The sequence below is a fragment of the Triturus cristatus genome, chromosome 2_1, assembly GCF_964204655.1.
Source record: "Triturus cristatus chromosome 2_1, aTriCri1.1, whole genome shotgun sequence".
Lineage (NCBI taxonomy): Eukaryota > Metazoa > Chordata > Amphibia > Caudata > Salamandridae > Triturus > Triturus cristatus.
The window spans coordinates 1,157,940,112-1,157,964,922 of NC_140581.1; the positions used below are offsets into that span (position 1 = coordinate 1,157,940,112).

Below are 24,811 nucleotides of genomic sequence, written 5' to 3' on the forward strand. Positions count from 1 at the left end.
AATAACGTTTTAACATACCGAACCCTTCATCCTAAGTCCTTGTTTTTAGCTTCACGTCAGTCTCCCTAAACTCACACTTTCTCTTTCACCCTTTGTTTGCAATGATAATTAGTTAGTTTTGGAAAGATTACCCCAAAAGAGACTGCCACTTGCGTTTAGCCTGAATCTTTAAAATTGCCCTGAAGAACCCCATTTCTATCCATTCCCACGGTTTAGTGACTAATAAATACTTCCTAATCAAATCAAACAATGTGCCCAGCCTTACTGTGAAACCTGAGCAGCTGGATGGTAATGAACGGAACCACAATGCAGCGTGCCATTAAGCCCGGTTTCTGTGACTCCTAATTCAGGACACAGTCAGTACAAAAGTGGAGATACCTCCAGCTCTTTGAAGCATATGATTTTCCTAATGGTTAGTTACCAACTAGACCTCTACTATCATCAAAACATGAACAAAATGTGTTGTAGGTGATAGGTATTCTGGTCTCATTTTATTTTTGTGACTACCTTCTAACCACTGCTCTCTGGAAGCTTAAGTGGTCTTTATCAATCTTCATCTGTGCCAGTGCTTTCCTTTGCATCTTTTATTAGTTCACGTTACGCCCTCCTTGCTTAATGTCCCTCTGTGCTATAATAGATTGCTTATGATGCTCTCTGCAGATTCCAGATAAGCAACATGCAACACACACCAGCCACATACACACTGTCCCTGGGACAGCTGCAAGAAAATGTTAAACACCTGCCATGTAGTGCATTGTAAGATTGTGTTGGCAGGAATAGAGCTAGCTAACCATCTGAAAGAGGTAGCAGGAATTTGGGGCATGAACCTAACCTAGTTCACTCCACTTCTGGGAAGTCATAGCCATCAACAAGGTTATTTTATTCCTCTCCAAGAGCTTACTCCTATGAATTTCCAATTAATGTACGGAGTGCTGAACAATGGCATATACTCACCAAATAGTAAGAGATCTAGGCCTAAAACCACCTTTTATTTCAGTTTGGATACAGTCATATGCAAATCAGTTTTGACCCTGCTCCCCATGGGAACAGTCCAATCCGAACTGCCAGGCAAAGTCCTTCCTGGACCGGAAACAAGCATCCGGTTTTGGGTATCACCCCTCATCTGCCAGGAGCCACTGGCTTAGAGAGCATGGGACCCACGTCTGGGCATACCAGTCCCACTCGGGGTGACAAATGCAAAAAAGAACAATTGATGGTCCTGAGTTGCTTGCGTTCCAGTTTAGGGAGGACCTGGCTTGACAATTAAGGCTGCACCATTCCTATTGGCGCAGGGTCAAGACTGATTTGCATATAGCTGGGTCTAAACTGAGGTGGCATGGTGTGCAAGATAATGATGGATTAGGGTGCGACCCGAGTGATCACCAGTGGCTGATATTAATTCAATTATTTCATCCATGACTGTTTTGTATACAAATACAAAAGGGTGGCATGGAGATCATCCCGTTCACTTTTGTAAAAACATTTTTCATGATTCCTTTGTAAGCTGCAAACTCTATTGATCTCATCCTATGACAATGGTGCCAGCTAATGAAGACAGCATCAGAATACAACAGCGCACTTTCTGTTGGACCTAGTGTCCTTGGGTAGCTTGACCTAGGTAGAAAAGGCTTTTACTCCAGAATTTCATGTTGTGCTTGCATCGCATTCACTTCACACTCCAGCGCTAAGCCACTTAAAAGAGAAAAATGACACTACACCGATCATTGAGAAAAGGTAGAAAAATGTTATCTTCCCTTATCAAGTGAATCAATCAATTTTTATCCATTACATTTCAGATTCAAAACATTTCATTCTTTCCAAATTAGCAATGCTATTTTACTCCAGACTTGCAGATAATTTAGCATCACAGGGTAATTCAATCCGGCGCCTTAACGCTTGGGCGCCTTGAATTAAAGCACCACTCGTAGCGCTTTGCATAACATGTACATAGCACTACCAATCAAATGGTTATCTAGTCTACACGATACTCTGCAAGACAGGCGATTACATTAAGCGCTATTTTTAGATCCTACGATGTCTTTGAGATCAGGCTTTTACACTAAGCAGTATTCTTCCAGAGTATACATTGTGATTGAAAACAAGGTGTTACATAGAGCGCTATACTTCAATCCTACGATGTCTTTGAAATCAGGCTTTTACACTAACAATATTCTTCCAGAGTATACACTGTGATTGAAAACAAGGTGTTACATAGAGCGCTATACTCAACATTGCCAATGCGCTTGAAATTAGATGGGTACACTAAGCGCTATACTTCGATGTATAGGGTACAGTCTTAGGTAGGCTTACAACTCTGGCTAGTCTTGTCAATATAACGCGTGGCTTCCCCACACGATCGGCATTCTGGTCCAACAGGACACCCACTGGCATAGGTTCCCCCCACTCTTGGATAACCGCAAAATGTCCAGCATAATCTTCGCCTTGCGTCCTCCTCACGGGGAGCTCAACGGAGACAGGAGCCGAGATCCCCTCTAAACGGGACAAGGGCTTGACGTGCTCGGGGGAATATCACCTCGGGGAGAGGCGAAATCAAGAACCTTTACCGACCGGCCCACTGGAGCCCCGGATCTCTTCACAGTTCCCCCAGGTGACATCAGGGATGCTCCTCTAACCCCTAGGCTGTGGCGGTGAGTGTTCCCAGATAAGGTTGCCAGATGGGGGGTGGCTAAAATTAAGCAGGCGATCTGCACACCCAGGCAGTCAAATCAGTTAGCCAATTCCCAGGGTCGACAACAAGGTCACCTTCCTCTCCGTCATGAATAAGGGACGGTCAATAGTTCTGGGCTCCAGAGTCCCAGGCTACTGCAGGGACGTAGAAGACGTAGCCAAGGACGGTGCCTCCCGACCCTGACTAGATAGGAGCGCCTGGGGTAAAGGTGAACCCAGAGTCTGTGGCCGTGGACAGGGTCAGGTCAAGAGGTCGAGGGTGGTATCAGCTGAGGAGGGAAGTAAAGCAGAACCTAAGAACTTTCAATTTCCCTCTCTAGTGCGTCCACCTCCCCACTCAGATGCCTTACTCCTGACTAACTCACAGCACACCTATATCCTAAAATGGCCGACCCACCTCACCTCTATTTATAACCTGGGCCCTGACTGGCCAGAGTGGTCCAGAAGGTTCCGGAACCCCTCATGACAGTCTATGGTCCAGGTTCTGAGGTGACAGTTTAGTCCACCATTTTGTGAAAACACTCTCTCCCTTCCTCCCTTTTAGTGAAGCACCTTGCGCCTCTCCCTCAGTTAGTGAGAATGGGGCGCCCAGAGCCTCTACGTCAACACCAAAAAGAAGTTAGTGGACAGAAAAATGTGAGGGTAAAGGGAAAAAAAAAATGAGGAGGGAACAGCCAAAGGACTGGCAGGTCTAACACTTTCCTATTCTCTGTATTATTTGACTGCCTTTTTGGAAGCCCTGCTACTTAGCACAAATGCTACATAAAATTTACAGTTACAGTGAAACATACAAAACCGACAAATTACTGACCTTGCTGCAAACAATACACCTAAGAGACCACATTCCAAGAAGGGAGCAAATAATAAAGCAGTAGTTTCACCCCCCAAATTACACATACCTCGGGTATCAGCAAGGTCAAAAAGTAGGAACTCTATAGTATTCCAAGTGAGAGAATGAGGATTGACTTAGAAATGGGAACTTGCGCACCCAATTCCCCGCAGCAACTGAATCTTTTTTGGCTTTTTCTCACCTAGATTGTTGTGTGAAATGTCCAGAAGTTGAAATGCCGAAGTGCGGTTTTCCCAGAGTTATAATCGAGATTCAACTGGATTACCTCTAAACTATGAATTGAGACCTAAGTCAATCTACACAAAAAAGCTCAGTTAAACAGGCTGCCAAGCAATTGAACCGACTGAGCAGTACCAGACGAAATTATACTTTAATAGTGTGGTAATATCTTGAAGTTGAAAAGATAACAAGAGGAAATGACAACTCACCTTGCCTGTGAGATGCAGATGTTGGCCGAGAGCCCTTTGCCAGACACATATCAGCGATGGGTCCTTCACCTCACAATAGCAGTAGTATAGCAACACCTCACCTGGCCCACTAGCACAACATAACAATGAGAAAAAAGCAGAAGGCAAAACATAAAGCTTCATCAAAGTTCAGAACAACTTTCGCCCTATGCATACTTTCTTCAAATGGTTTGTAAACATATTTTTATATCAAAACACTGGACAAAAATAACCGTCCTCAAAAGTGTCTTAATAACAGCCCCATTTTTCATCAAGGGAGCCCAGTCCCATCTGGGCACTTCAGAAAGATGCTACCCTTAAACATTATTCAATAAAACTATCCAAAATACTTCATGGATGTTAGACTTGACACTGTTGTCCTTCACCCTTCTAATTTTGTTTCCCTTCACTCTTCCTGTTTTGCTGAATTCATTTTTGTTGGATTTAGGTCTGTGCATTTTACCACTGCTAACTAGTGCTAAAGTGCATGTGTTCTCTCACTTAAACAGGATACAATTGGCCCACACTTATTTGGAATGTCTAATTTCCCTGTAAGTCCCTAGTAAATGGTACGCAATGTACTCAGGGCCTGTAAACTAAATACTACTAGTGGGCCTGGGGGCTTACTGCGGCACCCACCAAAGCAGACTTCTAAAACATGTATCAGGCCAGCCACTGCAGCTTGTAGTGCAGTGTTAACTGCCATTTCGACCTTGCAAAACAAATCTTCTGCCAGACCTAAACCTTCCTTTGTATTACATATAGGTCATCCCTAATGTAGAACCATACCTGCCAACTTGAAGAACAATCTCACTTTGTGAGGAAGGGGCGGGGCCTTGAAGGGGGCAGGGACTTGTGCCCAGAGGTACCTAGGAGGCACTTTTGAACCCCGCCCCCAAGCCCCTCCACCCCCCAAAACAGAGATTGCTGGGGCTGGTGCCGATGTCCTGGGGTGTTTGCACACCCCTTAATTGATGTCAGCAGTTCAAAGCCTCGGAAAGCGAGCTGGAAAACCACTATTTACAGTGGTTTTCAGCTCATTTTCTCTGTCAACGTGTGATATCGGCTCCTCACCGGGAGACCGTGTGATGGGAGCCAATGTTGTGTGTCACACAGTGGCACCGTGAGTTGGCAGGTATGTAGACCCTAAAGTATCATAGGGGAGGGCTCATTGTATTTAAAATGTAGGATATGTGGGTTTATATTTTACATGTGCTAGTACTGGAAAACTCCTAAAGTCGTTTTTCATAACTGCAAGGCTTACATAACATTGGATTAACTTATTACATTAAATAATTGATAACTTACTTTTGGGAGCAGATTGGAAAACAATGTTTACACTCAATTTAATTGTAATTTAAAACCCTATTCATGCGCAAGTCGGATTTTAAGCCACAATTGTGTAAATGCCACTTGTAGAAAGTATTCTTGTCCTAGCCATGTGTGCCTTCGGCCAGTATGCTGGGTCACATGAATGTGATTAGCGTAGCGGTTGGCCACTGTGTATTCCTTGTCAGGATGGTTGGGGTGTTGTTCAGACTACACGCCAATCGGACTGTGTATGTTTTGTTAGGCGATGACAGCCAGAGCTCGGTGTATTCTGAGGAGTGTCCAGAGATCTTCTAAAAACAGTTATTCCTGTTCATTGAAGCATTAATTTGCCCAAGACTTGGACTAGTGTCTAAAGATGACAAAGACATTTTAAGTTTCAAGCGGAAGATTGAAGACCGGATACCAGTCCATGGTTTTTGAGCGATCTGTTCTTAATTTAGCCCTGAGGAAGCCGGCTGGGGTGAAACGCGTTGGCTGAGGCTGTGTGTATCCCTCATCTTGTGGAATCAATAAAGAAGAATCCTCCACACTGAAGACTCTGAAAGATTGGTAGTTGATTGCATATTATATGCAACTTTTTGTGTGCCTCTCTTTGTTTTTGTGTATGTGGTTGGGGTGTTGTTCCCTGCCTCACTTACATTTCAAAGGGCTGCCTTCAGCACACACACCAAGGAACATCACATCAATCTTTTGTCAACCTAGCCTACTGGGAGCCTTGACAGGAGAAGGGCAGAACTTTCCTGACCTAGATATGGGGTAAAACAGGGAATACCCCCACTTTAAAAGCTGGCACCAGATATAAATAGTGACCTTCTTGAACCAGTCATAATATCACTTCTGGACCTTTGGAAAAATGACTGTTCTGTTGCTCTGCTGCCTGTGGAAGGAAGACTGGATCTACTCCTTGAACCCTCAACCACCTGAATGACCCCAAGGGCTAGTTAGCTGGCCCCCTGTTGTGTGCTACAGGGACACAACAAGCTCCAGGAGCCTCCTTGCACCTGCCCAGCTGACCTGCCCAGCTGACCTGCTGCAACGTCACCTGTTGTGACACCCTGCTGGCCTCTGTTAGAATGAGTCCCTGATCCTTAATCAGTGCCTCTCCAGGTCCTTGACCCTTAGTTGTTATCACAAGTTCACTCCTCTGAAAAAAAGGAGAAATCCTGACATTTTGGGCTCTTCGCGACAGCAAATGGGTTGGTTCACGCAGAGATTCTGCTGCTTGTGGCGTTCGCCAACATGAAGCTCCGGTGGACCAGACTCTAAGGTCACCAGCAACAGCTTGTGATGACCGCAGACGTGAAGCTCCAGCAACGACCATCTACGACCAGATCTTAGCACTACAGCGAAGACTGTCTGTGATGCCAGGCCTCCTCTGAGCGGTACAGAGATGACTATCCACAATGCTCTCCCTGCTCTTCATGGCGCGATCCATCGCAAACTGGATTCTTAACGCCAGACTTTGAGAAGGTAACTTATTCAGCAGGACTAACCGGATCCCTATATCTGGCCATCGCTCCGTCACGGTTGGCCTGAACTTGTGTCTGTTCCCAGGTCTATCACGACCAGATGACAGTGGGTAGGAGCTATACTTACTAAAATTCAAAATTGCATACCTCTGGTTCTACTCATTGGATCTGCATAATTCTGGTTTCGTATTATTTATTAAAATGTACTCTATTTTCCAAAATTGATGTTAGTTTTTTCTTGCGTTGTGTTTTCACTCTATTACTGTTTTTGTGTTGCATAAATACTTGTTAAGCCTGACTATTGTTGTGCCAAGCTACCAGAGGGTTGAGCACAGGTTAATTTAGTGACTTTTGTGGTTCACCCTGACAGGGATTGTGGCTGATGCTTGAGAAGGGTCTTCACCTCTCTTTACCAAAAGACCAATTTCCCACACTGGTGCTCAGTGGTGGGATCCACTACTTGTGTTTTTACAGTGTCCCTCAGTGATTTTATCTAACATCCAAATACCACATAAATAATCTGACACCAGATTCAACCTCTTTTTAAAAGTTCTTCCTAGTTTATGATTTGGTCATTTTTGGCCTTTTTCCAAATTTAGGTCTTGCCTCGCATCCTTTGTGTAACAATGGAGATGGAGCAGATCAACACTGATAACCTCAGCACGGCAGAGCTGCAGAGGCTTTGTAAGGAGAGCGGGCTGAATGTGGGGAGAAAAGACACCAAGGTGGACCTCCAGGTAGCCCTAAGAGCCTTTGATGAAATCAGGAGTATGCAGGCTACCTCAGAGGAAAGGGAAAAGGTTGACCTTGAGGCAGAAGTGACTTGGAAGAGGAGCAGGGGGAATAGGGCGAGGCCAAAGGTCCTGTGCTGCAGCACCCTGAAGAAAAGGAGGACAACCTGCTCACAGGGACAGAGTACCTTGTCAGAACAGGGAGTAGTGTGTCTTCCCAAAAGCCGTCCCCTGAGGAACTGATGGACAGCAAGCTGAAAAGGAGCTTGGGCTGCAGATGGCCAAACTGAAAATGGAAGAGTCAGCTGTCCAGAGGGCTGCAGAGAAAAGAAAGGTTGAGACTGACAGGGCCCTGGAGGAAAGGAAACAAGTCCTGAAAGAGAGGAAAATTCTGTAGGCTCATAAAATGCGCAAACGAGGGTTGGCAGTGAAGGAGCGGCCCACATGGCTCACTGCTGAGCACTCTTGGGCGCCAATCCCTCACCAGAGGTCACGTCCAAAAAAGACTTCCGGGTTAGAAACACCGGAGCAGATGCGGGAGGCACAAGATGCGACAGAGTATCGTAGCTGTTACAGCAGTCTTTCTGCAGCTTTTCTGTAGCTCTGCAGCAACTGTATTCTCGTTTTATGGCGTGGTGAGTGACAGTGCAGCCCAGGACGGAGTGTGTTGATAAAGCGACCATGCGCGCACTAGAGTATTCGGACAATGAAGATTCACATCAGAGGGAGGGACGAGGTGGGGAGCCAACAGGTGCCTCTCTGAAGTAAGGAGGGTCTTCTGTGTTGAGGAGCCGTCGCAGCATGCTAGCCCTTCCCAGTAGAGGGTTCCCATTTAGGTTCTCTGCCCACCCTCTCCTTTTCTCGTGTTTTCTGACAAGATTATTACTTTGTCAAGTGCATTAACTACTTAACTACTAGGAGCGCACAGTTGCGGCTGAAAAACAAAACCTCTTACAATTTTTAGTACAAAAGAGTATGCAGCAAATGGTCTTGAGGGAAGCGGGTGCACCAGCTATAAATACCACATCGGCAAATCAAAAGGCAAAAAGGAAGGCAGCGCAAACATGCATACTTGCTGCAAGAAAGGAAAGAAATCTTACAAATAGAGGCACCACATCAGTAGTAATACAATTGAGTTGGTATCTCCAGTGTTTTCCAGCTACATCAGCCTCCCCTATGATGACCGCACCTCTCCCTATCAGCTGCCCCTATGATGACCGCACCTCTGCCAGGTACTATTGCTTCTGCTGCTTCTGTCTTGGTTATGGATAGCATGAATGGTAGCTCCAATTACCCGCAACAGAATAGTAGAGAATCTGGGGAGGTGGACTGTCAACTCGATACAGCTATGATCAGCGAGAAAAAAGAAAAATTGATAAAAGAGGTCGGTAGAGAGCATAAGGACTACCTCCTATTTGTAAAAAAATCGAAAAGACGGCTCGGAGAGCATGATTTTTTATAGACAGAAGGTTTTGAAGAAGCAAGAGTATCGTTGGCATGTGATTCTGGCACAGCGCCTGCTACAGTAGATCACTTGTCATCATCAAACATCATCAGGACATTGAGCTCTCCCGCACCCACAAGCGGCCATCTTTCCTTCTCCCGAGGAGTGGGACACCTACAGGAACCATTTTGGTGGTCTAGATTTACCGCCTGACCTTTAAGATTCCTTATTTAATGAGAGCTGCGACACGGATGCGTGCAGCGGGCGCGCCGCTGGCACGTCAAAGACAAGCTCTTCTGTGCCCATCCATGTCCGGATCGCGGTCAGTCATGTTGCCCATTCCAGACCCTCAGCCAGAATTACCTGGTCTAAGGAGCAGCTACTCGATCTGACCACAGCTGTGTGCCCTGAACCTGACTGCTTTGATCTCTGCTCGGTAGGGCCCGAGTGACACGATCAGAAGCTACATTGCAAGTCATGTTCCTTCTCATCAGGGTTGATAAAGGGAAGAAAAAGCATTGGTACGACAACATCAACATCCTCACCAACTCTTACTAAAGCCTCTTAATCCAACATTAGGGCTTGTTTAATTAATTGCAGCTCTTTCCCCAAACACGTGGACGATATCTGGCTCACTCTAGAGTCGAATTCTTGGGATATTATGTTCCTAATCGAAACCTGGTTAAGAGAGAGCACCAACCCTGACATACTGCTGGCTATACCGGAGGGTTTTAAGATATCCACTGGCAACAGATTGGGGGGTGGGCTTGCTGTTATCCTGAGAGATGGCTGGGAAATCTTGTGCAAGAGAATTGAGAGCTCTGGATTAATCGAGGCGCTGTCTTTCTGCATCAAAACTTCTCCTACGTCCTCCATTGCTGGAATACTGGTTTATAGACCTCCTGATTCGCTGTCTGCCCATCTGTTGGAGCTATGTGACATTATTGCAGATCTATCACTGAGGCATGCCAACTTTATAGTCCTCGGTGATTTTAATGTCCACATGGACAATGACAACTGTTCCTTGGCCTCTCTGCTGGCTGACACTCTCAAGAGGTTAAACCTGACTCAAATGGTATATGCGCCCACCCACATGGCTGGCCACACGCTGGATCCAATTTGTTTGAATGATCCCACACTGAAAGTAGAAGTCCGTATTCCTCTAACCTGGTTGGATCACCGGCTAGTCCCTTTCAGTTTGACCAGCACTCTCTGGAACAATAGTGCCAGGCCTACGTATGAGAAAAGGAGAAATTGGAGGAAGGTATCTCCTGAGTCTATGGGTCCAGTACTACATAGTGTCCCTCCTCAGCTCACGGGAGACCCCAGCAACGATGCATCTACTTTCAACTGCTGGGTCACCTCAGCCCTTGATAAAGTTGAGCCAATTAAGACTATGAAATTGGCCAGGAATAATCCCTCTGCCCCTTGGTTCACTACAGAATTCAGCTTGGAGTAAAGCTTATGTAAGAAGCTAGAGCGTGCTTGGCGGAAAACCTACAATTCAGAGGCCAAGTGCGCCTACAAAGCAGCAAAGCTTATGTAAGAAGCTAGAGCGTGCTTGGCGGAAAACCTACAATTCAGAGGCCAAGTGCGCCTACAAAGCAGCCCAAAAATAAATACATGAGCTAAAACGCAATACCATCAGGGACTACGTTGCCAATCAAATTAAGTCTTCTGATAACTCTGTCAAAGTAGTCTTTAAGATTGTTCAGGGCTTCATTAAGCCGCAAGTCATGAAAAGTACCATTGCTCCTTCAGCTACTCCATGCGTAAATGTATCTATCTTCTTCCGGGAGAAAGTTCAGGCTATTTACTCCTCTTTCACCTTGACGGGGTCTCCTTCCACGACATTTCCCCCTCCCGATCACTCCGATGTATGGTCCAAATTTCACCCATTCTGCCCAGAAGTTCCTGTTAGAACTGAACAAAATTAAATCTGGCTCGCCCCTTGACCCTTGCCCAGCTAGATTTTTAAAGCTGTTGGCCCCTTGGCTCAACCCCCGGTTAAACCCTTTCTGGAATTCTTCTCTGAAAAAGTGCAGTTATCCTTCCATTTGGAAAATGGCATACGTCCTGCCGATCCTCAAGGAAGAGGATGCGGATCCGGCAGAACGTAAGAATTTTAGGCCTATTTCTCTCCTGCCAGCACCAGCCAAAATCCTTGAGAAGGAAGTTCAGAAGCAGTTATCTGACTTCCTGGAGCCTAACAACCATCTCCATGACTCCCAATCTGGCTTTAGATCAGGCTACAGCACAGAAACATCTCTTCTGGAAGTGGCAGAAACTATACGTGAAACATTAGACCAGTGTAGCTGCGCAATGCTTGTGCTGCTGGATTTGTCTGCAGCTTTTGACACGGAATCGCACCGGATTCTGCTGGAGAGACTTGAGCATCTGGGAGTGACAGCAACCAATCTAGCTTGGTTCCACTCATTTCTTAAGGCCCGGTCTGAGCAAGTATTTCTCCGCCCCTAGGTCTCCTCTTCTACTCCTCTCTTGTGCAGAGTTCCCCAGGGTTCAGCTTTGAGCCCGACACTTTTAATGTCTATCTTACCCACCTTGCATCGTTAGTCGAACAATGCGGTGTGAGAGTGGTCTCATATGCTGACGATACTCAACTGGTGTTCTCTTCTAGAGAACATGTAGAGGCATCATTCGACAATTTTAAGCACTGTTTGATCAACATATTGAATTGGATGACAGACAGTTGCTTGAAATTATATACCGATAAAACAGAGGTATGGTTTTTCAACCAACCTTCTCCTCCACGGTCTGAACTCTGGTGGCCGGCAGAGCTAAATCCTCCACCCACCCCAGTTGTTTCAGCTATAAATCTCGGGTTTAAATTTGATTCCAACCTCTCCGGCTAGGTGCAGATATGCCAAGTTTCCTCATCTTGCTTCTGGAAACTGAAAGTCTTGCAGAGATTCCTTCTTCTCCTTACTATGCATTGCCGGGAAACTGTGGTCCGCGCACTAGTTCAGTCTCAGCTTGACTATGCGAACAGCCTGTACCTGGGTCTTCCAGCTTACTTGATTAGGAAACTGCAAACTATTCAAAACACTGCGGGTAGGCTCATTAGAAACGTGCCACCACATCTACCCTCATCTGCGTAGCCTCCATTGGCTACTTATCAAAAGGAGAATAGAGTTCAAGGAGCTGTCCTTTGCTTATAGAGAAATTGGTCCAGGATACCTGAACAGAGACTCCAGAAATACCGCCAGACCAGGGCTTTGAGATCTAATCACCAGGAATTGCTCCGGATTCCTCGCTTTGCAAAAGCCAGGATTGGGGGTCGAGCTTTCTCAGAGAAAGCTGCTTCTCTTTGGAACTCTATGCCTGACCACCTATGGAAGGCTGAGTCAGAACTTATGTTTAGGAAGGCTTTGAAAACCTGGCTTTTCGGCCTACCTTAGACCCCCCCCCACTCCCCTTTTCTTATCTGTTGTATCCGCTGTTAGCGCCAGGGCACCACTGTTGGAGGTAGCTGTGGGCTGTATAAATGTAATAATGATGATGAAATGTTGCGTCAGTGCTTAGCAGTAGAGTATAAGAAATCTCAGATTCACTGCTGCAAACCACTGAAAATCTTATTCCTGGTATGATGGGTCAGGAACAGTCTTCTAGCACCAAAATATATCAGGCTGAAAATCATGCATTCTTGTCAGTAATCCAAAGGGCGCTGCAAAATAAAGACTTGGTCAATTCAAGTCAACCTTTGATGTATTAGTTTCAGTGAGTTTTTGAAACTATCCTAGCCAAAATCAGAGAATGTAAAACCTCCCAGGTGCAGGAAATTGCCTCAGTCCATCATAGGTCGGTTAAGATAGAGGTAATGGTGCAACAAATTCCAGAGTGAATCAAGGAGAATAAGCAGAGCATCTGATCTGGAAGATCGCTCTGTTAGCTGGGACAATGATATCAACACTCTTCAGAAAAAATTACAGGCCTCACAAATCAAAGTAGATGAAATGGAGAACTATGCAAGAAGACCAAATTTGTGCTTCATAGGAATCCCTGAGGAAAATGAATGTATTAATGGACAGGCAAACACGTTGATGTATATGTACATTGATAAAGGAACATATTCTGGAGAAAGTCCCTGCAGATATTACTATAACGTGAGCTCATCGGGTCCCTGCACAGCGTTCTGCTAGCGCTAAATATCCACAGACAATGATAGTAAATTTTGCAGATTATCGCATAAGAGAGGCTATTCCAACTAAAGCTATGCAGAAAAAAAATCTGTTTTGCTAACCGATGGGTCAAAAGTAATAGTATTTTCAGACTTGTCGGCATTAGCAGCTCTCCAACATAGGGATTTTCTAGGTTTGATTGGTCAGTTTAGAAATGTAAGGGAACTGGCGCCTATTGTCTAACAATCTAAGCTAAAAGTTTTATTCAATGGGCAATTTTATCTCTGTGTTACTCTTGAGGAAGTCCAAGAGGTGTTGCAGATGGTAGTAAAGGAAAGTAATCATTAGGAGAGAAGGGGTGAAATCAGGCCAAAATCTGAAACGGTATCAGAGAGTACGAACTGAGATGTTGTATTGTTAAGAGTGTTATACACTAGTCACTTTTCGTGCTGTAGTCACTTGGATATGCTGCTAAGCACTAGTCACTTTTTTTCTTAATAGTGTGTTGTAGCACTTAGTTTATGGTCTTGGAGCTGGTGAAATGCTGGAGGTTATGTAGTAGATATATTTATATTCTGTTCAGCACTAGTCACTTTGTTAAAATAGCACTTTGTGGCACTTTACACTTGCCTTTGGTTCTAGTGATATGATGGGGGAAAACTTGAAGGGGTGGCAGCGTGAGAGTGTGGCCAGTTGCCAGGTCAGGGCACCATATTTTCATGGGTGGGCTGAGGGAGGGGGACATGGGCCGTCCTCTTCCTCAGATGGAGTTGGAGAGGGAGTGGTCAGTCTTGGGAGGAAGCATTAAGGGGGTTTGTGCAGATAAAAAGGTGCAAGATGAGAGCAGAGCATGTAATGATTGCTAGTGAAAGTAGGAGGAAAATGGGAAGTGAGATGATAACAAAGGAAGATTCTGAAATGGGTCAAGTGCAGTGATTAAATGGTGGGAAAGTTGAATTCATGGGAAGACAAGGTGCAAGTTTGAGGGTTAAGTTTAAGAAATGCCACAGAATATAAAGATAATTACGTATAATGTGAATGGCCTGCTGAACATGCGGAAGAGTGGTGCTCTTCTGAAATGGCTAGAGTCCTTTTCCCTGGAGGTAATTTTTTGCAAGAAACTCATTTTAAGTCTAACAGCCCCAAATTATTTTTGCTGAAGAAGTACTCATGCCTCGGCGAATATAGCATTGCGGGGTGGGGATTATTATTCTCAAATACAGTAGATTGTGAAGTTAAGGAAGTAACCTGGGATAGGAAAGGCAGATGGATATGGATTAAGGTTATGGTTGCAGAGGTATTTCTAACTTTTTAAAAATACTATGGCCCCATTTTTTATGAGACTGATGCATTGGAGCAAATGTATGATCTATTAATAAATTCGGAAGGATCATTAGTTATGGGGTGATTTTAATTATATACAAGATCTAGGGTTAGACACAATATAAAACTAAGCAGAAATTAAAACCGAAAACTAAAAAATTAATAAAAGAGGATTTCGCCTTAATAGATCTGTGGCAAGTAGACCACCTAGGTTTTTCCCAGTTTACATGATACTCTTCTAGATTTAAGGCAGCCTTGCGCTTATATTTTTTTCTTGTGGATAAGTTATTAGAAAGAGGAGAGACTCAGATATTAGCTAATTCCTTCTCAGATCACTCTATAATATCGCGTAATAGTGCTAGGAGTACCCTGGAAAAGTAAATCAAGATGGCAGTTTGATAAATCTCTGCTTGTGGACCAAACTTCGGTTAACGAAATGCAACATTTTATTCAGGACTCAATATTTATGGTGTGGGAAGGATTTAAGGCTGCTTTTCGGGGACAGGTAATTTCCTATATAAGCAGCATATACAAAAGATTGAGATTTTACAAACCACAGTAGAGTGCCCGGCACTCATTGAATTCAAGAATGATAGGGGATCAAACTGATATGACACTACATCAGGAATTGATAAGGGCTAAGGAACGATTAGGAGACTTTTTTATATTAGAGGATATTGCAGGGAGCCTTATCAACTAAAGCTATATGAATAAAGTCAGCATTTAGGTAAAGATTTGACATGGACCACCAAAACCCAGAAAAGTAGGCAAGTAATTACCCAGGCAAGAGATCCAAATATGGGAACCATTGAGAATAAGAAGGAGAGGATAGCTGGAATATTTCTTAACCATTTTAAGAGAATCCATGCAAAAGCTCAGGCAATAGATAAGCAAGAGTTTAATATTATTTTGGGTCCTTGCAGCTACCACAAAATACTAGGGTACATAGCAATGCCCTCAATAAGCAAATTGAGCTCCTGGAAGTGGCCAACCCCATTAAAAATAAATATAGCGCATAAGCTAGTGGAAACGAAGGTATTCCTACAGAGGTGTATAAGGTTTTTCAAGCTGGGATACTTCCTTTTTAACAAATCTTTTTAATCAAATTAAGGTTGGGATTCCCATCTCTAAGATATTTAAGGAGTCAGTAGTAAAAACCTTTCTTAAGAAAGACAAGGATCCAACAGATCCCAACACTTATAGTCCCATAAGTTTGTAAAATACGGTTTATACATTATTTATGAAAATGTGGGCGACTAGGTTTGCTCTGTGTGCCCAACTGGTGGTCCATGTTGACCAAAATGGGTTCTTGACGAAAAGGTCTATTGCTGCCAATACTTATTTTTTTTACTCAAACCATTGATTACTTGTCAGTAAACAAGGACAAGGCTGCTTTACTTATGATGGATGTGGAAAAGGTCTTTGACCTTGTTGACTGGCAAACTCTGTCTTTTATTTTGAAGAAATGTGAGTTTCCGTCTCAGTTTACTGCGATGCTGAAGGAACAATACAATGAGGCAAAAGCTAAAATTATTATTAATATGGAAGCGGTTGGAGTGGTTTCGATCATGCGGGGCACTCAACAGGGATGCCCGCTATCCCTACTTTTGTATCCTCTTTTTAATTAACCTCTTGCAGTTAAAATCCGCTTCAATCTGCTGATTTTGTCCCCTATAAGTGGGAAGGCAAAAATTAAACTATTTCCGGATGATATAATTTTGTATTTGAAGGCAGAGGGTTTTAACATATAGAACATGTTAGATGAAATTCAGGGTTTTACATGTGTAGGTGGGTAAAGAGTAAATCAGGCCAAAACAGAAATGTTTTTATTTGATTCAATGATTTCTCATTGTCAGTCTGGTTTGCAGTCCGCACCGCAATGGCCCATTAGATATTTAGGAATTTTTGTAACAAGTGATTATCCACAATTGTTTCTGCTAAATTATGTAAATACCCTTCTGAAAGTAACAAAGCTATAAGACAGCTGGATTCTTCTGTCATTAGTGGGAGGAGTTTCATTAATTAAAATGTCAGAGTAAAAAATGATACTCTCCGACTAGACACAATAAGAGGGGGTTTTGCATTACCACATTTTTCAACATATTATCAGGCCTCACTGGTCAATTAACAGCACATCATCAAACCATGACAATTTGTTTTTAAATCACGTTAACTGAAAGTGCAATAACACTACCAGTTTTTCTGCAGTCTGCGAAGCTTCCTAAGAAAACAAGATATAAGGCTCTACTGGCTTTAGCATCTCGTATTCAGCTATTCTTCAAAGAACAAGATATAGCAGCATGTCATGCATTTACTCCAATGCAAAACAGTGAGATTAGGGGTCTACAGCTTTCTTGGGTAGTCTTGCAGTTGCGGAGAGACCTTGGCTTTAAACAACTGGGGGATGATTTTTATTATCATACGAGATTGATAGCATGGGAATCAATAGTACAGCAATTTGGCAGTCAAATAGCAGCTTTATGCTTAATTTTTAACCAGGTGACTAGCTTTCTCAATAACAACTATGTGATGATGAGTGTGTCTGCACAGTGGATAATCGGGCGGATCAACAAAAATAAGATGGTTGGAGCGGGGAACTGGTATTGTTTGCTACGCCAGAGTGTCAACAAGAAATTATTAAACAACTACTCCAAAAAGTTTTTCAAGAAACAGGATGCAGGAGGAGGAGCCTAGCGCGCATCCAAGATGGTCGCGTGAGCACAGGGCTCCCCGGACCCTTGCTGCTCCTCGGAATTTATCCTGAGAATATCCTGATGTGGTTTGTAGAATCTGGCAGATGAAGACCGGCTGAGCACGTATCTCTTTTCAGAACTCGAATCGGACCGGGGAATCCTGAGTTGTCGTTCTTCGAACTTTTGGGACCCACCCGACGGAGGTGTCCGGGGCGAGGGTGAACCGTGGAGCCGTGTCGTAATTGAACAACAGCGGCTGCAGTGCGGTGCCAGTGGCCGCTCTACCACTTTCGGTTTCACTTTCGGACTTCAGGGGGCTGGCCTGCGAATGCAATTGATGTGGCGGGGTGTTTCCTTGGCCTCTGCGCGAGGCCTTGTCTCTACCTGCTACTAGAGTGCCCGTCGCCTCGGGTCCCCCCGCACCGTTACATTGTGGTCTCTGTGAGAAGCTGGTCTGCGGTGCCGGTGCCCCCTACGACTCTTGATCGGAGGTCCCCTTCTGTGTCTGTGACCACATGGGGGGCAAGGGGGGCCCTGAGGGGCGTAAGACTAAGGCCTCCCTCCGCGGGGGACCGGTCCAGGCCAACAACATGGACCGCTACACTCAGGGCAGAGGGTCCCCTGGAGCGACCGGCCCCCCCCCGGATGCCGTCGGTGGTGGCTCGACCGTCTCTCCGGAGCTCTCCCTGCAGGACATCATGGGCGCCATTGATGGCATCAGGGAAACCATCGCCACGCAATACGAGGCCCTGGCCCGTAAAATCGACACGGTGGCAATCGATGTCACCTTAATTCGGGCTGATCTCTCCAAAACTAATGAGAGGGTTCAGGCTCTCGATGTGCGGACCTCCACCCTTGGTACGGATGTGTCGGACCTGCAGGCCGCGCTTGGTGACATTAAGGCGGTCAACGACCAGATGGCCCGGCGGCTGGAGGACTTCGAGGGACGGGCCCGACGCAACAACATCCGTGTCATAGGTGTACCGGAGTCCTCCGACAGCCGCCCGGTTGACCTCCTGGTTGAGGAACTCATCCTCCAACAGTTGGCCCCTGCAGGCCTAAGTAAGTTCTTTGCCGTGGAGCGGGCCCATCGAGTTCCGGGCGGTCGGCCACGGCCGGGGGCCCCCCCGAGGCCTATCGTGGCCAAACTGTTCCACTATACAGACCGAGATGCGATTCTGCAGGCCTCACGGGTCCACGGCCCGGTGCGTCATGAGAACTCATCCATTAATTTTTATCCGGACTTTACCCAACTTGTCCAGAAACAGCGGATGGGATTCCAGGGGGTGAAGCGCCGTCTCCGTGAACTGGGCCTAAAGTACTCTATGCTCTACCCTGCAAAACTCCGAGTGGAACATGAGGATCGGACTGCCTTTTTTGACTCTCCTGTGGCCGTGAGTGACTGGCTGGACTCGCTGCCGGACAGAGGTGACCGTCCCGGGCCCTCTGCGGGCGCCGAAGGTGACGGGCCCCCTTTGGAGTGACTTTTGGTCCTTGATTTTGCCATTTTGCATTGTTCAGCTGGGTTTTATTTCTTTTATTCATTTTGTCTCACTAGGACCTGTGTGGGGGGCGGGCGGGGACGGGTCCCTTTCCTCCTCCGGGGTCTTTTCGTAGAATGGGGTTAGTAGGGCGACAGGCACACTGCAAGTTGGGGGGGTTTTCAGGCCCGCAGGGGTGCAGGGTGGGGGGAGTTGGATTTGGGGGGGGGGTTGGGGGGAGGGAGGGGTTGTTTTGCTGTGTGTTTTTTGTTCACAGGGCGAGGTATTGATTATTGTCCAGATACGGGAACTGTGCTACTGACTGGGGGGCCTTTGATCTATTGGAGGGGATGGGGGGGGACGGGTTGAGACTGATGTCATGGAACGTCAATGGGTTGGGGGATCGTATCAAACGGGGTATAGTACTGCAGTATTTGCGTCGTCACACTCCTGATGTGGTGTTTATCCAGGAGACGCATCTGGTGGGCAATGTCTGTCATGCAATGAACAGGGGGGGATACCGCCTCGTGGCCCACTCTGGTTTCACAACTGGTTCCAGGGGGGCGGGCATTCTCCTGCGATCCTCACTTCCGTTGGATATCACTAGGGTAGTCTCGGATGACAGAGGGCGCTATGTGTGTCTGACTGGGAGGTGGGAGGGGCAGCCCCTTTCCCTGGTCTCAGTTTACGTCCCCCCGGGCCTCCAGAACTCCACCTTCGCTGACTTGGGTCGAATGCTGCTTGAACTTCCGGATGGTCTTTTGCTTATGGGCGGGGATTTTAATTCGGTGGTTTCGGGTGACCTCGATCGTCACCCACCCAGGGCCCTCCCCGCTGCCCAGGCATGGCTTGGTGGCCTGCTGGAGACCTTCGGCCTGGTAGATAGCTGGAGATTAATGCATCCGACCCAATGTCAGTACACTTTTCACTCTGGGGCGCATGGGAGTCTTTCTAGGTTAGACTATTTCCTTATGCCCGCGGCACAGACTGGTCGGATTCGGGAGGTTAGGCACCTGGCGCGGGGTATTTCCGATCATTCCCCGCTGTGGCTGCTCTTTGACGCCGAGACGCGGTCGGCAGGGCGGATTGCTCCCATTAACCCGTGGTACCTGCGAGACCCTATGACTCGCGACAGCCTGGTTAAGGCTATGGACCAATACTTCCTTGAAAACGAGGGGTCGGTGTCGTCCGCAATGTCTCTGTGGGAAGCCTTTAAAACCGTAATCCGCGGACACGCCCTCTCCCAGATAGTGGCGGCTAAGAAGCTCAAGAGTGAGGCAGTGGTGAAGCTGGAGACTGACATTTCGGGGCTGGAGTCGGCCTTGGAGACAGGTGTCACTCCGGACGGGCTCCATGCCCTCAGTCTGAAACAGTTTGAATACAGGTCTCTTGTCACTGACGCCGCCAAAACGTTGTATAGGGAGCAGCAGGGTCGATTGTATGATGCCGGGGACAAGGCGGGAAAGTTGATTGCGTGGCTGGATAGGAAGGAGAGAGTGAACCGTGTGGTCCCGGAGCTGTGTGTCTCGGATGGAGTGTGCGTGACTGAGCCTGGTGAGATTGTGGAATGTTTCGCTGACCACCTCCGGGCCGTGTACTCCCCGGTGACTGATAGGGACGAAGAAGACTCATGCCTTCTGCTGAGGGATATTGCTTTGCCCGGCCTGTCTGTCGAAGACCGTGAGCAGCTGGACGCCCCCTTGTCTGTAGATGAAATTGCAACGGCGATTCGGTCCCTTCGTTCGGGCAAGGCGATGGGTCCCAACGGGCTGCCTATCGAATTATATAAGTTGCGCCCGGATAAACTCGCGCCCTTCCTCCGTCGTATGTTTCTAGAGTCCCTTGAGGCAGGCTCCCTTCCTGACGACCAACGTCTGGCAACGATAGTCGTGATCCCTAAGGACGGTAAGCCACGAGATCGCTGTGCCTCCTACAGGCCTATTTCGCTGCTAAATGCAGAGCCTAAAATCCTGGCGAAAGTCCTTGCCAATCGTTTGTTGAGCGTCATCTGCGATTTGATTCATCCTGATCAATGCGGCTTCATCCCTCACCGTAACACCGCTCTTAACTTGCGGCGTCTTCACGGCGCCCTCGCCAGGGCGGAGTACCTCTCCGAACCAGCCGTACTGGTTTCCTTAGACGCCACGATGGCCTTTGACACCATCGAGTGGCCATTTCTCTGGGCTGTCTTGACCAAATTCGGCTTTGGGGAGGGATTTCTTGGCTGGGTGAAGCTTCTTTACACGGGACCCATGGCTCAGGTGGTAGTTAATGGGCGGGTCTCTCGGCCCTTCGCTCTCGGTAGGGGTACGAGGCAGGGGTGCCCGTTGTCCCCTCTGCTCTTTGCTCTTGCCCTGGAGCCGCTCGCTGCTTGGCTCCGCTGGGAGCCCTCGCTCAGAGGGATCCGGTGGGCCCCGGGTTTCGAGGATCGGGTCTCGTTGTATGCGGACGATATTCTCCTGTATCTCACCTCGCCGCGGCAGTCGCTTAATGTTCTCTTTGATGTTCTGACTTCCTTTGGGAGAAATTCGGGTCTAACGATCAACTGGTCTAAATCCTGTGTCTATCCTATCTCCGGTGACCCCCCTCTCTTGCCGCCTCGGCTTCCGATCCAATTATCTCTGTCCGGCTTTAAATACCTGGGAATATACGTCTCGATGGACCCGGTGGCTCGCTATGAGCAGAATCTCCTTCTTCCACTTCGTCGTTTGAGGGAGGACACGGCTCGGTGGTGTAGGCTGCCCTTGTCCCCGTTGGGTCGGGCAGCACTGTTTAAAATGATGTCCCTTCCCAGATTTCTCTATGCACTTCAGAACTCCTTCGATGTTATTCCCGTGTCCTACTTTCGGGAGGTGGAGAGCCTGCAGAGGAGACTGGTGTGGGACGGACGGGCGCGTATCGCTCTGGCAAAGCTTACTCTCCCCTGGTACGACGGAGGCATCGCGCTTCCCGACATTCGCAGGTATTATTGGGCCTCACAGCTGTCGGCCATTAACCATGCCACGTATGCGCCTGGCTTGAATCCGGCGTACGAGATGGATAGATTCCTGCTTCCCGGCGGAAACTATAACAGGGCACTTTACTCCAGCTCAGCTGGACGGACCCTTACGGGCCCTACTAAGATTGCGGTACGGATCTGGAAGGCGGCCAATGTAGCCTTGGGCTGGAGTGAGCGATTAACATGTGCTACTCCTCTGTTTGCCTCCGACCGTCTGGGAAGCCTCTGGACAACGAAGGGGTTTGAACGTTGGGACACGATTGGTATTAGTAGAGTGGGAGACTTATGGATTAAGGGTGCTGTTAAAACATTCGCGGCGCTCCAGAGCGAATACGAACTTACGGAAAGGGAGTTCTTCCGCTACGCCCAGATCCAGCATGCCCTGCTCTCTGTTTTTGGGGAGGGGACCAATATCCCGGCTTCTTCGCCCCTCGAGGACCGCATACTCGATGGTCATGTCCCCGACAGTACTATTTCATTAATTTATAAAAAACTTATCAATAATCGGGCTGACCTCTTGGTGCGCCTCCGGGAGGCGTGGACGGGAGATGGGGTGGAACTGGACGACGAGGACTGGCAGTCCGCTCTGTCGTCCCCCAAGGAAGTGGCCATTCCAGCCCGTCTCCGCCTGGTCCAACTTAAGATTCTCCACCGGGTGTATGTGACGGGTCCCCGTTTGGTCTCGATGGGATTTTCTGAAGACGGGCTCTGTAAGCGGGGATGTGGACTCAGTGCCACCTTTCTCCATATCCTTTGGGAGTGTCGCGAGGTGGCGGAATACTGGCGCCGGGTTCATGTGGTCATGGGACAAGTCACCGGGGTTGTGCTGCTGCCGGAGGTGCGTCGCTGTGTCCTGAATGTGTGGGAGCCCAATGATTATAACGCGGCTCAGACTCGGTGGGCGGCCCTGGGTAACATGATTGCCAAGAGAGATATAGCGCAGCTTTGGGGTTCCCAGCGGCCTCCCACTGTGTCCGTATGGAAGGAGAACATGGACTGGTGCATGTTCAGGGAGAAGACTGTGTATGTGGCTCGTGGTAAACCGGGGGCATGGGGTAGAATCTGGGGGCAATGGAACGCGTATCGTGGGGGTATCTGTGACCCCCCCCTAGTGGACACCGATATTGCCCTGTCCCCCTGACCCTTGATGGTTCCTCGCGACTTTTGGAAGAATCGAATATAGACGTTCCTCTCCCGTGACCCCCCCCCCGACCTATCATTACTCCTTCCTTTTAATAGCTATTTGAAGGTCAGAAGTAGAGTCCCCCGGATGTAGCCTGACCCACAATTTTTGCCCTTACGCCTCGCCTTTTGTTTTTATTTGTTATTTATGTTAAACTTATGTATCCTGCTTCCCTAGGACTATCCGGAGTCATGTACGGGGCTGGACCCCGGGAGTCGACTACTGCCTTAACATCTGTATGATCCTTTCTGAATCTAGCGGCCGGCCCTGGTGGTTGTAGGCCCATGCTTGTAATTGATTTATTGTTCAATAAAAATTTTCAAAAAAAAAAAAAAAAAAAAAAAGAAACAGGATGCAGATTTAATATTAAATAATGCTGGCTGCTTAGTGAGAGAGGATATAGATCATTAAGAGCAGCAATTTTAAAAAGGATGGCCTTTTTTATCAAGGTGCATGGCATACTACATGTCTCATAGACTGCACAGGCAGTTCCCCTTGCTCCCCTACCAATGCTTATGTCATGGCTAGGCGGAGATAGGCACATAGAGCGCCTACACAGAACACTGTATGAATGATTGAGTGTAAACTACAACTCCCATAACCTTCAGGGAAGGCTGGTTAAAGCACCTGACTGTGGGTACATAAGCCCCGCCTTTGTTGTGCTCGGGGCTTGTCACTCGAAGCAGCAGCATCCGACAAACTGCTGAACTTTGGACCTTGTGTACTTATGACATTCCGTCTTCTGGACGGCTACTTTCTTTCATGAGACTATTCCCCAGAGCACCGCTATCGTACGGCGTCTCAAGAGCCCGTGGCGCGGTAGATTCCTTGAAGCTTTGAACGGCCTTTCTACATCCTGGGTAGGCGTGTCCGTGACGAGCTCGTCAGTATCGAGCAAACGGAGAAAACGATCAGACCTACCGAGCGTTTTGCACTCGGTAAACATAACTGAGGCGAAACACTGCTGCTTCTAAGCCGCCTCGTGGTAGCGGAGCTACCCTGTGTTATATGAGAATCCGCGCTAGTGAAGCGCTTCAGCTATTTGGTTCGAGTCTCTGCCTACACAACTCAGGAGAGTGAAAAAGAGCTGAGCACTTATTCCTCCCATCCTGACAGCCTCCCGAGTGAGGTTGCTTCCGCGCTGAAGCGCTTCAGTTATTTGTTTGTTGTTCTATTAGCCTTGCCCAATACGCTCAGGAGAGCGAGATAGGCTGGGCATTTAGCAGATTGGTGATACCAGAAGTACTACAAGGCTCAGGGCAGCCATATGGAAGGAACATTCACCGTTTCCAGAGGTTTATCTGCAGTAAGATACGTACCTCAATCAATCGTGGAACTGAACTGTATATTTTATTTATTTCTTTATTTATTTTTTCCTTTTGTGCCTTTTTCTGTTGGGAGATGCACAGCTGCAATATAAGTAAGTACATGACACATAGAGGGATAGGGTGGTTTAACATATAGGGGGATATTCTTATGTGTGTATTATCTCTCACTTACAGGGCAGACGGGTGGTTTGTAGGAGAGAGGTCTACATCTTCCGAAGACATCCCTATTCTGTACTAAGCAGCGGCAATGTTATTGTTTCTTTTGTCCCTTTTTCCCTTTGGCCTATGGTGGTGTTATCTGTGGAGTGTGATATATATATATATATATATATATATATATCCAAAACAGAGTTACCCCATTTAGAAGAGCCACTTGTAGGTAGGTAAAATCTTCGTTTATTGTGCAAATTGTCAGCGCAGTGGAGGGAAACAAAGTCCAACTGTATTAGTGAGCCTGACGCGTTTCATGCTTCTCCAGCATTTCTTCAGAGGCTTTAGTGAACATTTCATGGAGCACCGGCTGATTAAATCTTGAACACCTGCCCCAGTGGGCGTTGGCTCTCCCAGAGCCTGCTGGTGTTTGTAGTTAAATTCGTTTTGCTCCAGTGAGCTGCTCAAATAAAAGTGTCAATGTTCAAAGAAAATATTACCACAGTGGGTCTGGAAATCGTTCCACTGCCTCTGGGCTGCATCTTCAAAAACCTGC

At 47.1% G+C, this 24,811-nt stretch overlaps 1 protein-coding gene across 1 annotated transcript in view; it reads right to left on the bottom strand.

The window, feature by feature from the left end:
- The window catches only part of TSTD2 (thiosulfate sulfurtransferase like domain containing 2), a 175,882-nt gene that overhangs the window by 71,675 nt on the left and 79,396 nt on the right, over positions 1-24,811 (bottom strand). Inside the window, exon 4 of the mRNA XM_085636601.1 lies at positions 3,967-4,075. Coding sequence (XP_085492727.1) covers positions 3,967-4,075 — 109 coding nt within the window. The remainder of the gene's footprint in view (positions 1-3,966; positions 4,076-24,811) is intronic.